This window comes from Acomys minous (assembly GCF_964271855.1).
Source record: "Acomys minous genome assembly, chromosome: 17".
NCBI classification, from domain to species: domain Eukaryota; kingdom Metazoa; phylum Chordata; class Mammalia; order Rodentia; family Muridae; genus Acomys; species Acomys minous.
Genome location: NC_140500.1, coordinates 23,778,375 through 23,794,301, shown reverse-complemented (window position 1 = coordinate 23,794,301; position 15,927 = coordinate 23,778,375). Strand labels below are relative to the sequence as shown.

Genomic DNA, 15,927 nt, shown 5'->3' with positions numbered 1-15,927 from the left:
CCAGAAAATACTAAGTAACATCAAACACACACACACACACACACACACACACACACACACACACACACACACACACACAAATTTACCTTAACAAAAATTAATCAATAAACACATCTTCATTTGTTTATTAGAATAACTAAATATGGCATCAACAGAAGCAGAGGATCACAGATCACAGAGACTTGGACATTCATTTTGGGCAGATGCTTTGCTGCAATACAACAGGTGATAGAAGGAGAAGCAGTGGAGCTTGGCAAGACAGAAAGCAGGAAATATGGATTTGTGATGTTTATATTAAGACCATTTTTCTAGGGAGGCAAAAATCCCGAAGCTTAAGGCACAGTTCTAAAGCAACGGGCCTTAGGGGACTCTGCAAATGCAAAGAACAGAGTTGATGCCCTACCCATTTGTTTTGCTTATTAAGATGCTGTGCTATCAGAAAACTTGTCCCTGGTGCTCCCACCGACAGTGGTGACCGATTCAGTCAGAGCCCATTTCTCTGTGTTGGGTGAGTCAATCTATCTCTGGAGGATGTGGGACAATAGTCACTACCAGTTCTCCTCCCCTACCGTGATTCCATATATGGCTTCTGAACTACTACACTTGAATTCTTCAACATCCCTCTTTTGTCTCTATCCCAGCACACCTCACCCTAAAAATTCCTTTACCTCATTGAAAAGCGATCCTATTACAGGTGTAATATTTGTTCCTGAAGATAATGTCTGTTCTGATGTCAGACCTCTCACTTCCAGGTGATATCTTAGGTTCAGCCATAAAAAACACACAAAACCTTCTCCACATGCCCTATGGCTCTGGGGAGCAGAACATGGTCCGTTTTGCTCCTAACATCTATGTACTGAAATACCTGAATGAAACCCAGCAGCTGACCCAGAAGATCAAGTCCAAGGCCATTGACTACCTCATTGCAGGTCAGTAAGGCTCAGAACTTCTGTTTTGTTCTTGTAAATATTTTCTCCAGAAGTGGGGGTTAGCATTGGAGGGAGAAGGCTGAGCAGGGTTCTCTGTCAGTGCTACAGCCAAGGTCCATGAGGGTCTCTCTGGCTTCAGACTTTTATCCTGCCATTCTCTGATGCACCAGTAGCTTTAAAACACACCCAAAGCATTCCATTCCAGGTTATCAGAGGGAGCTGAACTACAAACACAAAGATGGCTCTTACAGCATCTATGGGGAGGAAGAACAACGTGAAGGAAACACTTGGTAAGAAGTGTCCACTATGTGTCAGGCCTTGTTCAGCCCTTGTTCCTCATGGCAACTATACATGTAACTTATTTAATGGATGTATAACCAATGTCAGGGCCTCAGAGGCACATAGAGGCAGCACAGATTATGCATTGCAGAACTAAGGCTGTCTCAAGCCTCATCCACTCTGATTCTATACCATGTGTTTTACTGAACTCAACAAGCTGACCTTTTCATTTCTCTCCAAGATCTCTCATCATTAAATGCCTGAATCCACATTACTGATCATCCAAAGATGCTCACACTGAGACTTGAAAGGCTATTGCCACTCTTCACATGGCCATGCATTACATGAGAATCATTATTGAGATAAAACCCACATGCAAACAGCTAACAGGTGACAAAGGAACTAGAGGCTGGTGGAAACAGGAAGTAAGCCAAGAAGAGGAACATAATTTGAGGCAGAATATATATGGCTAGGGATTTAGGAGAGAAGATTTTTTCTTAACTACAAAAGAAAATCATCAGAAGTGGGGAGGTGAACCCCTTAAGGTGAGGGTGCAGGTGTACTGAGTAAACACCAGAGGAAACAAGATAGAAGAAATGAGAAAGAAAAGCAGGAAGCACCTAAAAGTGCACTGTAGTATGTCCGCATCCAAGAGAACACAGGAATAGATGCTGGCTTTGGAGTAGCCAGAGACCTTGTCCAGCTGCACTCACTCACAGACCCTAAGACTGCTTGGTTAGAAGTGTGGACCCCTGGAAACCCATGTATGAGGGTTCTGCCCCACAACACAACTTCCTCTTCCCTACTTTCCTTCCCATGTCAGGCTTACAGCCTTTGTGCTCAAGTCTTTTGCCCAAGCTCGAGAGTTCATCTTTATCGATGAGAAGCACATCACTGATGCCTTCAAGTGGCTCTCCCAGCAGCAGCAGGACCACGGCTGCTTCAGGTCGTCTGGATGGCTGTTTGACTCGGCCATAAAGGTGATCTTTTCTGAACTACTTATAAGCATGGTGAACTAAAACCCTTCAAAGTCAGTTCACACTACTTACTGTGGGGAGGAAGGAGCCTCCAGGTGAGCAATGTGGTCTTTTAATAAGGAGGACATGAATGAGAACTTCCGTTGAATACAAGGGACTGTCAATGATCGGGGAAGACATCTTTGATGGGTTGCTTGCTGTATAGTTTGCCTATTTCCCTCCTTTTAATTTGCAGGGAGGAGTAGAAGAAGGAGTGACCCTCTCTGCCTATATAACCATCGCCCTCCTGGAGAGCTCCCTCCCAGATGCAGTGAGTGCCACATTGTTTCTCCAGCTTCCCAAACTGGCGCAAAGCCTATGGCTTTCTACCCTCCCTAAAGCCAAGTGGCAGTTTTTTTTAAAACAAGCAAATGAGCAAACAAAAAACAATCCTTTACATTTGTCAGATTCCATTAATGAGCATCCAGTTATTCAATGAAATACTAGATATGAACTAATAATCAATTTGAAAACACAGCCTTTATTACTGTCCCTATTAGTCTGAATTTTAAATAAATGTAGTTTACATATATATATATATATATATATATATATATATATATATGAATGGCCCCCAAAAGATAGAATATAGATAGATAATCAATAACAAGTAGAAGATAGGAAGTAATTAAGGGTGGAAGGGAGGGAGGGAAAGAAGGGAGAGGAAAGCAGAATAATTGATTTGAAAAGTGTAAATTCCCATAACCTCCAGGTTTGCTCCATTATGTCCTAGGACACTTTTTCACATAGTTCAGGTTTCATTGTTCTGCCAACAGCATCCTGTTGTCTTCAAAGCCCTGACCTGCCTAGAGTCATCCTGGAAGACAATAGAGCAAAGGAAAAACTACAACTCTATGTACACCAAGGCACTGCTGGCCTATGCTTTTACTCTGGCAGGGAACCAGGATAAGAGAAAGGAAATCCTGAAGTCACTTTATAATGATGCTATAGAAGAAGGTAACAATGTGTCATCATGTTTCTTTCTGACTGTTCCAGAGACTGACAATGGGGAGTATGGAAAGAACATTACATTTTAGCTTCTTCTCTGTGGCACACTGCTGTTTCTCCTTGGACTGACCAAGGAGGCAGCGGCAGGCAGACCTCTGTGAGTTTGAGGCCAGTCTGGTCTATAAGGCAAATCCAGGACAGCCAAGGCTACACAGAGAAACCCTGTCTCAAAAAACCAGATAGAAAGAAAGAAAGAAAGAAGGAAAGAGAGAAAGAAAGAAAGAAAGAAAGAAGTTAGTCATTTAGCCTGATGCAGTGGCTCATATCTATAACCCCAGCACTTGAGAGGCAAAGGCTGCTGGATCACTGTGAGTATGACGTCAGCCTGGTCTACAAAAACAAGCCCAAGACACCCAAGGATACACAGAGAAACTCTGTCTCAAAAACAAAACAAAAACACAGTTAGTCTTTCTTCTCTACAAAAGCCTTCTCTACAGTATTTACTAGTAGTGTGACCAAAATCAACAACTGTAAAATCATAGTAGAATGTACACAGTTCCTACCAAGGTAAATACAGTTAAAACTTAACCCTTTATCTCTGATGAATGTATATATATATACACACATATAAATCAGGAACAGCAAAAACAATGAAGAACACAAAAAAGAAACTGTGCTTCAAGGCTTTGCTATTCCAGTTGCAACTTTGAAACCAATGGGAAACTTTACTAAGTCATTGGCCTGAACACTGAACAAGTCATGTTTTGCCATTGAGGACTTACTTTAGTCAATATCTTAGAAATTTCTGTCCACAGTCTTTCTCAGGCAGAATCCATCACACTAATTGCAGACTTTTGCTGAGAATCAATAAATCTGGGATACTGTGCTTGAAAAATTTTAAAACCTACTACAACCATTTGTATTTCCTTCTTCATAAGTGTAGATATGTCTGTGAGTTGACTACTCACACTTTTTTTGACTACTCACACTTTTAATTATTTCTCTATTTTTACCCTAAGGCAACTCTATCCATTGGGAAAATCCTGAGGAACCCAGGAATACAGAGGATTCTATGTATGAGCTCCGGCTTCCCTTTCCTGTAGTAGAGATGAATGCCTACATCCTCCTGGCTCTCGTAGCTGTCCAGCCAGCCCCAAGCCCTGAGGACATGGCTTTGGCAATGCGCCTTGTGAAGTGGCTCACAAAGCAGCAGAATCCCTATGGCGGCTTCTCCTCCACACAGGTGAGTGATTTTCCTTCAGAGTCCCCTTGCAGTCAGGGGATTTGAACAAGAGATGCAGGAACAATGAAAAGGGGGAAAGAGGGGAAAGAAACAAGCGAATGTAGCTCTTGAGTATTTTGAGTCTGTAGGAAGTGAGGGATAACACGTTCTATATTAAATTATCCCGGGTACTGTACCAAGTCACAGAAGTTCTCTTCATGCCACGATTGGTTAAATGGACCTATGTTGCTGAGAACTTCTAACCCAGACCCAATCCTTGACTTAAAACAATGGCAAAAATCCCGGAGTGTCCAGAATCCTAGGTGTAATTCCCTCACTCTAGAATAGTATGCGGAGTACCTGAAAGATGCTCTTTGGACCAAACTGGCATCTTTATTGTCCTGCTGTCCTTAGATGCAGCTATTTCCCTTCTCCTGACAGACTGTCCTTAGATGCAGCTATTTCCCTTCTCCTGACAGACTGTCCTATATATGGGTAGATCACCCTCAGGTTTTCCCCGAGCCGCCAGGGGCTCCTGCTGCCCCGATTTACCTCTTGACGCTGGAAACGATCAGGATTGTAAGCCATTCGCTTTAGGCCTGGAGAGATGGTTCAGTGGTTAAAAGCACTGGCTGCTCTTCCAGAGGTCCTTAGTTTAATTCCCAGCAACCACATGGTGGCTCACAACCATCTATAATGAGATCTGGTGCCCTCTTCTAGCGCTCAAGTATACATTCAGGCAGAGTACTATATATGTAAAAATAAATCTTTTTAAAAAATTGCTTTATCATCTAGTCAGCGTAATTCTCATGAGGTGATATCTGCCCCCCCATCCCAGAAAACTACATCAACTATAATATCAATAATTTATGTTCTGGGTATTCTGGGCATATATGACACAGTTAATCTCCAGAGAAATATAGTGAAATGGTAGGTTTCTCTAAAGAGAAATAAAATGTACAAAGAAAAAAACCTTCCATGACACTAGGAAGCTGCCATTTGCACTTCGACTCTTTCATTCTTTCCTTTTGATGGACAGTCTGCATTGTGATACTAAACCCTCACTGTGCATTTATTTCTGCTCTCTCATTGGTATTTGTAGTCAGGGTAGCATCTGGAGCTATCTTGGGAAGAGGAAGGATCCTGAAGGAGATGCTCTCTGGAGCATGGCGGACATCCTCATAGAGTATGCCACCGAAGAGCAAGGCAAGGAAGGGCAAGTCAAGATGACAGATTTTCTGTTTGATAAGACTGTGGCATACCCCGCACTTAGCCATGGTGTTGGTGTCCTTGACTCCTCACCCAGTGCAGGAGAAGGTGTGGTGATGAGAGCAGGCAAAGGATGTTGTGAGAAGATGGGGGGCAGCACCTTGGGAATAGCGGACAAAGGAAAAAAGGTCATAAATCCTGGGGAAATAAAGTGTAAAAAAATATTTTCTGCTGCCTGGGGGGATTTGCAGATGCTAGAGAACTCTGCGTAAAGAGGAAAATGAGGAGAATGTTTTGATTCTCAAATGTACCCTAAACTAAACCCTGAAATGAAGTCTAAAGACAAAATAATTAGAGACTTAACTTCATGACCCTTTTGTTAAAGCTAAAATGAACTTTGGGAAGAAGCTCAAGTCCTTTGGATCTTATGCTCTCCTGGATGTTTTCTTTACCCTCTCAGGACACTGTGGTGGCTCTCCATGCTTTGTCCAAGTATGGAGCACTTACTTTTTCCAGAAGTCAGAAAACGTCTTCGGTGACCATCCAATCATCAGGGACATTTTCCCACAAGTTCCAAGTGGAGGACAGTAATCGCCTGTTATTGCAGCAGGTCCCACTACCAGACATTCCTGGGGACTATAAAATTAACATGACAGGAGAAGGATGTGTGTATGCCCAGGTGAGACCCTGGGGAAGGGCTGGGTATGCAGCTGCGAGCCTCTTTCCCCAGGATGGAATGTCTTGCTTTGCCTACTTTTACACATGATGCTCTGGGGGAGATGCATCCAAGGGCGCAGTGCAATGGAGGTAAAGTATTTCTGTTCACTACTCACCAGACGACGCTGAGATACAATGTGCACCTGGAGAAGCAGCAGTCTGCATTTGCTCTGCATGTGCAGACAGTACCTCTAAGTTGTGATAACCCCCAAGGCCAAAACAGCTTCCAGATCCTGCTAGAGATCAGGTATGAGTGTCTGGCTCTGGTTGACTACAGCGCAGTCTTCCTTGAACACTTCCCAGATTGGGGTCAGAAGTGTCTGAGGGGAATCTGCTTTCTCTTTTGAAAAAAATACTTTACTTCAGCAGAATGAAGAGTGCCGAATTGTAGAATTCTAATTCCTAATTAGTGTGGTGCCAGGGTTCCTTTCTTTGGCTCTATCATAATAAAATAAAACCTTATTCTTTTCCATGAGACCTTAACATGGCCTATGCTTCTTCACCAACAAAGACATTCTTTCTGGTCTTTTAAAAATTCCTTTTTTCCCCCCAGATAGGGTTTCTCTGTGTAACAGCCCTGGCTGACCAGGACACAGTTTGTAGACCAGGCTGGCCTCAAATTCAGAGATCTGCCTGCCTCTGCCTCCTGATTGCTGGGATTAACGTCATATGCTACCACTGCCTGGCTAAAAATTCTGTTTTTTCTAGAAAGGTTTCTTTTTTAAAAAGGCATTCAGTTCTTCTGATAGTCATCAAAAAGCTTCTTATAAAATACAACCAGAAACAGGATCTAACTGCAAAAAACGACGGGATGTTTCGCAGTGTGACCTGTCCTCTTGTTTACCTCAGTGTGCTGTGTGTGATGGGGGTTGAGGGTGCACGTGTGCCTTTGCATGTATGACAGAGGACAGTGTTACCATAAGTCCTCAGCCTCCATACATACTTGGTTTTGAGATTAGGTCTCTTACTGGCCCAGAGCTTAGTAAGCAGATGGTGCTGGCTGGGCAGCAAGCCCTGCGGATCCAACAGTTTTTAATGACTGTCCAGGTGACACTGTTGCATGGGCCCTATTCAGGACTATTTATAGTGACCGGAAGGTCCATGTATTTTATGATATGGAAAAGTCCCACAGGCTCTATCAGGAATTGCTGCTGGACCTCAAAGGAGGCAAACTCAAAGTATTAACATTTCTCTTGCCATGCACTTCTTTGGTTTGTAGTTACACAGGGAGCTGCCCAGCCTCCAACATGGTGATTGCTGATGTGAAGATGGTGTCTGGTTTCATTCCAGTGAAACCAACAGTGAAGAAGGTAAGTAGACCTGTTTGGATTTTCTGTGTTGTCAAGCCAGGAGCTTACAGACACCATCGTAATAATGACAACCTGTGTCAGAGCGATGTTAGCACTAACATAGGTATTGGTTGTGATCACAGCCAGCACAGGAAAGGTAAGAAAGGAGTCCCAGCTCACCAGTTTATAAAGCGTCACAATGAAGTGGTTAATAATGATTCAGGGGAAATATTAAATGTCAAATCCTGGAGATGTGGGTTTAGACGTTTTAAGGGCTGTGGAAATTAGCAACAAGCTAGGATGAATAGCAGAGTACAGGGAGAGATGCATGCACAGAGAATATGAGGTAAGTACCATCGAATGCAGGGCTATTTTGACCTTCAAACAAAATCTAAAAATATCTATTACTAAGTCAGATCACATTCAGTCAGACATTTAGTAGAGTGGCATTCACAGTTTTCTAAGCATATTTTTATTCTTGTTGGAAAAGGTTTTTTTTTTTTCTCAAATTCATTTAAATGGATTTGGTGACATCTCCTTCTCATCACCTTCAATCCCACAGTTCTTTTGCCTCTTTCACCCCTGAGGCCTTTGCTTTTTCAGTAACACAGATGTTTTCTCTCATTTTCAGCTTGAGAGATCAGGGCATGTGAGCAGAACAGAAGTGAGCAACAACAATGTCTTGTTATACATAAATCAGGTACGATTCCTTCCTGCCTTTCTAGACATGCCTAGGTGGCCATTCTTTCTTGGTGAATCTATGTGGGAAGCACATAGCAGGAACAAATTGATTGTAAAGGAAGTCTTTGGAGAGACGTCTTCCCTCTGTTCACTCTGGATGTCATTTTTCTTTGGCTCAGCAGTTAAGAGCACTCATTGCTCTTGAAGAAGGCCAGAGTTCAGTTCTCAGAGCCTATTCCAACTCACAGATCCTGTAACCCTAGATCCAGGGGCCCTGATGCCCCCCTCTGGCCTCCTCCAGTATAGACTCCCAGGAGCCTCTACTTCAGTTCCTCTGGTCCCTACACAAAAGCCATATCACCATCTACATATGTGGGCACTTATGAGCACAGTGACTCTGAGATTACATGCTATCATCCAACGCATAACTGTCTTTCAAATACCATGGACTGAGTCACGCTGAAGACAACTAGTGGCCACCTCTGTGAGTCTGGATCATTGTTCTCTTTCCCAGGTGACCAATCAGACACTGGCCTTCTCCTTCATCGTTCAACAAGACATCCCAGTAAGGAACCTGCATCCTGCCATTGTGAAAGTCTATGACTACTACAAGACAAGTGAGCAAGTGATTATGAAGGGCCCTAAAGGAACATGAAATTTTTGACAGTTTCTCTCTCTCTCTCTCTCTCTCTCTCTCTCTCTCTCTCTCTATATATATATATATATATATATATATATATATATATATATATATATATATATATGGATCAGATAGGCTACAACTCTACAAGATAGCTGCTAGTCCTCTACTCAAACCCTGTAGGATAAGCACATTTTGAATTCCCCGAGGGTAAATGATTCTGGTGTTATTACATGTTTGTTTGTTTATTCCATGGGAGGCAGGCATGCCAGGTTGCCTGTGGAGGTCAGAGGGCAATTTGGGGAAATGCGTTCTCTCCTTCCACCACGTGCATCCTGCAGAGCGAGCTCGCTATGGTCATCAGGCATGGTGCAAGCACCTTTTCCCACTGAGCCATCTCCCTGGCCTAGGACAAAGGTGTCAACTGATAGTTTCAAGAGAGGAAAAATCCTTTCACTTGGTTTGTCTGATCTCTCCAGAGAGATGTCTTTTCAGCTGTCATCCAGGTCCTAGTTGAGAAAAGTGGTCAGTCCTAACTCACCAACTGTCCTCCACAAAACCTTCTCTCATCAAAACTCTCATTCTCAAGTTTTTCTGTCTTGTTTTCCAGATGAAGTGGCTTTTGCTGAATACAGCGCCCCCTGCAGCACAGGTGAGACCTGAGCACTCCTTGCCACAAGCCTGTCTCTGACCTTCTTCACTTTAAAACTACTCAGAACGTTTGTTATGTGAGCTCAGACTCCTTTCACTGTGTGAAAACATGGAGCTATACAACTTTTCATCAACTTACTTACTCTCAAAGACCCTGCTGCCTTCCTTGCCAAAATATATTGTAGATTACAATAGAACATCTGATGGATGCCAATATTCCCCACACCAGTTAGCTTTCCACAGAAAACCCTTCTGTCAGCACCCAGTTACATCCTATTCATCCTGTGTGTTGTTTTCTTCTCTCCGCATACACAGAGATACAAAATGCTTGAAACTCGTATCTGTGGAGAAGGCATTGATGGAATCCCCAAACCCAGGAACCTTCATGATAATCATTTTTCTTTGTCTCTCCAATACAAATAGTGAACAAACTTGGTAAATAAATACATAGTTCAAGAGAATCTCTACCTTTGATTCTTTCTTCACTTGATCCAAATTTACTCCATGTTCATTCAGTACCTTGCACTATACCTCACATTGGCAACGAACAGAAAGGACATTCAAACAGAAGAACACTGTAATAATGTGAACACTTTACAACTGCTTTAATAATACAGACCTCAGAACATGAAGGGCAACACAGCGGCAACCTTACCTCCATAAGGAAGACCATGATGGGTGTTTTAGTGAAACAAGACTACAGTGCAAGCAAGAAATGGTGACTTGGGTCTGCATTCGGAGCATTTCTGGAGGATGAGTCAGGAGAGCTACAAATTCAAGAGCAACCTAGGCTACTCAATAAGTTCTGGGTGAGCCTGGGCATCATAACAGGACCCTGTCTCAGAAAATCAAAAGACAGTTATTGTAAGGTTCATAGTAAACTGCTTGACCACTTTCAAATCTGTGGATTCAATTTCTAACATAGGGGCAGGAGTGGGGAAGGGAGAGATAACTCATCCAGGTAGAAACATGTCTTACAGAGGAACAGAGAGAGACCTTTACTGCCAGGAAAATAGCTATCCTGGCTGACTGGAGTTCTTTGTGGTTTGAAGGCGTAATGTCCCTGACTGGCTCAGATGTTTGAGCAATTGGTCATCCCAAGGTGATGTTGTTCTGTGAGGCTGCAAAAATCTTTGGAATATGGGTCCTCACAGGCAGTGGGAGTGAAGTTTGAGGAATCTAGTCGCGCGAAGTTCTGTCTGCTTCTTGAGCCATGGAGTATGAGGAATCCATACTCCCTAGCCACTGTGTTCCCCACCACCATAAGCTGTAGACCCTTCACCTGGGAATGGCCAACAGATGGGCTGGTCTTTGCACACATAAGCCTGTAGGGGATTTGAGATTCAAACCCTAATAGTTAGCCTATTATTCTGCAGCCTGTGATAAGGCAGTGTGTCATAGGAGGAAGCCACTCCAGCATTCAAGAGAAATAAAAGGACAGAGTCCCATGTTTCCCTCAGTGACCTCTCTTTCTCCCATTGGTCAGCCCGTTTTAATAATCCTCCTACCTCCCAGTAGCACCACAGGTTGAGGGCCCAGCCTTTAGCACAAAGGCCAAGGTGTAAAAGCCTCAGTTCCTGATTGGGCCTTTTCAGAAAGGATGGAAAGATTTAAAACTGGCTGGTGTCCTCACGGGCCTAGTGGGATCTGGCTCATACTCACTGGATTACTGGTGGTTTCTTTCATGACCCTGAGGGAAGAACTTTACTTAGCTTTGCTTTGCTCTGCTCTGCACTGTTGCCTCTGTGATCCCATAGCACAGAGCCTAAAAGATCAGAGACAACCAATCAATCGAAATGAAATGTTCCCTGTCTGAGTTGATGGTGGCAGATGTGTGCTCCATAAAAGGTTGTCCCAGCAGAAGATGACAGCAGTGCTTATTTATGCCACTGTGAGGCTGGGGCTGTGAGTTCAGCCTTATTTATCAAGGGTCTTAATTTATCATAGGTGTTTAGGATGGCAACAAATGGAGAACTGAGCTGTGGTGGGACGGTTAGGACAGAGCTGTCTGGTGGAAACTTTGGAAGACTAGTTACAAAAATATTCTACTTCCTTACAACAGTTTTTATTTAATCTTTTGGGAAACCCAGCATTGTTCTAGAACAAAATGGAAATCTCCTAAGAGATTTTTAAAAAAGATTTATTTATTATGTGTAGTGTTCTGTCTGTATGTGTGCTTGCCTGCCAGAAGAGGGCACCAGATCTCTTATAGATGGTCATGAGCCACCATATGGTTGCTGGGGATAGAACTCAGGACCTCTAGAAGAGCAGCTAGTGCTCTTCACCTCTGAGCTATCTCTCCAGCCTTCCTAAGAGATTTTAACAATGGAACTTTTCAGAAGATTAGGCTGGGTTCTTATGTGTTTTTGTTGTTGTTGTTTTGCTTTGTTTTGGTTTTGGACTCCATTTAGATTAGAGATAGGATGGACAATCATCTTATTTTAAAGTAGAATTAGGAATGGGAAAACATTCCAATTAGGTTAGGTTCAGATTAATTGAATTATAAAGAATAAATACTATTATGAGAGACATATGAACAATGCCGTGTGCATGCCTCATTTCCTTTATGTTGTTTGTTATTTACAGTGTGTTCCCAGTTTGCCCATGTTCTTGTAGCTGGATCCTTTAGGTTCCCCTAAGTGCAGTAATAAAAGGTTACCAAACACAGAAGATGAGCAGACCAGACATTCATCTCTGCATGGAAATGACTGGAGAGTCTCTTCTGAGACTCATGGCAATCTCTTAACTGTCATCCTGCAAATTCAAATAAAAAAGATCATATACTCCCAACACACAATGGCACAGAATATACACTACCATTCCAAATGGTAGAAAAGGGAGAATGGTGAGGAAATACTGGACCAACGTATGACCAAAACAAGCAAGGCCAACTCTGCATCTCCAAACTCTGCATCTCCATGTCTGATGTCAAAGGGCTCTTCAGGTCTCTAACTCCTTTCAGCTTTACGGAATTCTACTCACTTCTCCCTGTTGGGCTGGTTCCACACCAGCTCAGCAGTGCTCCTTGGCAGGTATCACACTATTCTAGAATCTCCAACCTCTTAGTTTGTGATGGCTAAGGAAAACTCCATTTTGTGCTGGGAACCCATTCTCATTTCCTAAAAGATGAGCTCACAGAAACTCTGACTGTACTCCACTCCCTAAACTTGTAAAACTGAGGCGAGATAATTAACCAATTGCTTTGGCTTTTTTAAACCCATTCATCACTGTGTGCCAGGGAGTGAGATACATCCTTTGTCAGTGTATACAGGGGAAGAGAGACAGTGCCTCACAGCTGAGAGGAATAGAAACAGTTTCTCACTTGGTTCACATTTCACACAAATGAGATAATTGTGGTGCCTTAAAACAAAAACAAAAACAAAACCTTTCCTCTAGCCGGTTCTACATAGCACATCTTTGTTTTAGGTTTAACGCTGTCAGTCTATTAGCAGTAATTAATAAACTCATTTAATGATAACTTGAATCAGGTCTATGGTCTTCTCCCAGTGCATTTGAACTTCATAGCAGATGTCTTGAAAGAAATTCAGACTTCACCTTCAGAGCTTCATACAATGGCCTCTCTAGGCCTCCATAAGTGTTGACTCCTGACACACACACATACACATGTGGCTTTAGTAGCTCTCCTTAACTATGAAGGTAAACTCCACAACCCCTTCTCTTGTATCCTTGACTCTACAGACAGACCCATGTGACTAATGCTATCAAATTCTGCTCCTTGATGGAGCTGGGCTATGGCCTCCTCTTTCAATCACATTTGCATCAGCTTTCTGTTGTTAATGGTTTCTAGCACTACTTAGGGTTTTCTTTAATTTCTTTTCACAAGTTGGAAGCTTACTTTGGAGGGGTCGTGCCCTGAGGTCACTACCCCCCTTATACCATTGAACATCAGGCTTTTTAAAAAACTTATCTCTTTGCTTACTGGACTTACTTCCATTACATTTCCTGGTACTCCTTTTCTCCTCAAAATATACATTTTGTATATTTGTCTTTGTCCAGTTTTCTCCTTTTCATGATAGAGCTGCATAAGAGTGGCCACTAGTACCATAGGAAAAGGTCAGTACTTGCTGTCTTGAACTCTCCTCTTCCAAAGACATTGACCCAAAACTTTTCAATTTAGCCTCAGGTAGATTTTAGGACAAAGGTGTAAAACAGCTGTATTATTTTCCAGAATATTGAAACAATGGTTGAAGAGACCCTCCCCCAGGGTCCTCAGAGCCCACAAAGACCCCATTTGCTTGACTAGACCAACTCCCTGACAGGCTTCATGTTGTCACTCTGACTAACTAGGTCAAGTTTCTAATGACTCCTGGAAAAACTACAAATGATGGACAACTCATGGGTGGCTAATCAGCCTTCAGGTCAAAATGACCAAACAATATGTTCTTACTACTTTATGGCCTTTGATAAAGAATACAGTTGGTCCTATCCAATCAAATTAAAGGCCAATTCCTGAGAAAGAGCCAGAAAGCCAATGACTCAGAAAGTCCCCAGTAACCAAAAAGGCAGCCAATCCTGAATCCTCTCATATACTCTGACTCTGTTCTGACCAATCAACTAAAGTCTGTCACAAATCCTTCTGTCTATAAATTGAGCCTGTGTGCTCATTTCGGGGTCACCCTCTAAGGAGAGTGGTGATCTCAGCATGCTTGTATAAAAAACACTCTTTGCGTTTGCACACTGCCTTGGGGGTCCTTCTTCAGCAGATCACCCAGACCCTAACATGGTCTCTAGTCCAGTTACTTCCCTTCTGAAACTTCTTGAGCTTGGCTGTTATAATTTACATTGCCTTCAGCATCTCTGTCCATGTTCATGGGATGGCTCAGTGATCCCTGCTTAAAATGTTCAACTACTTTCTCAGTCCACAACACCAAAGTTCACATTCTGCCAACTCACAGCATGGTTTGGCCTGTTCCAACAGCACCTCAGTCCCTGGTACCACTTTCCATCTTAGTCATGGTTCTGTTGCTGTAAAGAGATACCATGATGAAGGCAACTCTTATAAAAGAAAGCATTTAATTGGTAGCTTGCTTACAGTTTTAGAGACTTAGTCCTTTGTTATCATGGCATGGAATGTGACCATATGCATGTAGACATGGTATTGAAAAGGAGCTGAGAGATACATTGTGATTGACAGGAGAGGAGGCAGAGAGAGAGAGAGAGAGAGAGAGAGAGAGAGAGAGAGAGAGAGAGAGGGAGGGAGAGAGAGAGAGTCGGGCATGGGCTTGTATTTCATCCAACAAGGTCACACTTCCTAATCCTTCTAATCCTTTCAAACAGTTCCACTCCCCAGTGACCAAGCACTCAAATATAAAAGGCTATGGGGGTGATTCCTACCCAGCATATTAAGAAAGATGACAGTCATCTTAGAGGTTCATCACCTTTTCTTTTTTACCTAGCTGGAATCCCTCTCCCTATCTGTCTGACTACCAAAGAGTTGATCTAACTCCTAGTCTTTAAGTTTGGAACACCATCACAGCATACCTAGATAAGTGCACAAGCCATAGATTAGGGTTTCTAGGTCTTTGGACATTCTCTCTGTAAGATATTGTCATAATCAGCATATTTTTCATATTGTTTCATTATTTAAATTATTTAAGGTTTTACTCCAAGATTTTCCCACCTGAGCCCTCTTATATTTAAGCTTGGGCTTACCTTAGCATCGTTATTCCAAAGATGTTCTGCCATTTCAGAAATGCCAGTGTTTCTCTGGTCTCTAGTCCTTTCCATATGCTTTGTCAAGTCTCAGTTCTGTACCCTGCTTTGTCTTTCTACTGGAAAACTTCAAGTAGGCCAGTGAAGCATGTCTGTTTCCTAACAAGAAGCTCTCTGTGAATTCTGAGCCTGTTTTATGCACCATCTCGGATGGCAGGACCAATCATTTGATATTATCCTGTGGTGTTAGAACCCATTTACGTTTCTATCTCTATCACTTCTACCATCAGCCTACAGGAATATAAGGCCATTAACTGTCATGATCAAAATATAATTTAAAAACTGAAAAGTGGGTAGTTGAAATGAAAAAGTGTAATTATTTTTTTCCATGGAATTTGGAGAAAAGGGGCCAGTTCAGGAGTCCATGAGGTGTCCTATTAATGATTAACTAGGGTTCAGAGGTCAGTCAATGAAATACAGAAGTTTTGTGTCTTTTTTAAAAATTGTTGACATGCTTATCCTACATGCCCTTCTAGTATATTCTTTCTTTTTACTTAATTCCTCAAGATTATAATTGATTTATTTTATGCTACACCTTCTTATCAAGCCAATGTCATAGAATCTTTACAAAAATAAACATCCCTATGATCTAGAGTAGAAAATGCTGATGTGC

The 15,927-nt window shown here is 42.4% G+C and overlaps 1 protein-coding gene across 2 annotated transcripts in view; it reads left to right on the top strand.

Annotated features, from left to right (window-relative positions):
- The window catches only part of LOC311588228 (murinoglobulin-1-like), a 102,374-nt gene that overhangs the window by 37,319 nt on the left and 49,128 nt on the right, over positions 1-15,927 (top strand). Inside the window, exons 23-36 of one of the 2 annotated variants that reach the window (XM_084765708.1) lie at positions 425-508; positions 753-929; positions 1,135-1,219; positions 2,032-2,188; positions 2,421-2,495; positions 3,001-3,181; positions 4,192-4,415; positions 6,064-6,282; positions 6,440-6,567; positions 7,540-7,630; positions 8,241-8,309; positions 8,805-8,907; positions 9,541-9,582; positions 9,897-10,036. In XM_084765708.1, the coding sequence (XP_084621834.1) occupies positions 425-508; positions 753-929; positions 1,135-1,219; positions 2,032-2,188; positions 2,421-2,495; positions 3,001-3,181; positions 4,192-4,415; positions 6,064-6,282; positions 6,440-6,567; positions 7,540-7,630; positions 8,241-8,309; positions 8,805-8,907; positions 9,541-9,582; positions 9,897-9,913 (1,652 nt within the window). In that variant the 3' untranslated portion in view covers positions 9,914-10,036. Of the gene's footprint in view, positions 1-424; positions 509-752; positions 930-1,134; positions 1,220-2,031; positions 2,189-2,420; positions 2,496-3,000; positions 3,182-4,191; positions 4,416-6,063; positions 6,283-6,439; positions 6,568-7,539; positions 7,631-8,240; positions 8,310-8,804; positions 8,908-9,540; positions 9,583-9,896; positions 10,037-15,927 lie in introns of those variants that run through there. The other variant, XM_084765707.1, reaches the window with a different exon arrangement.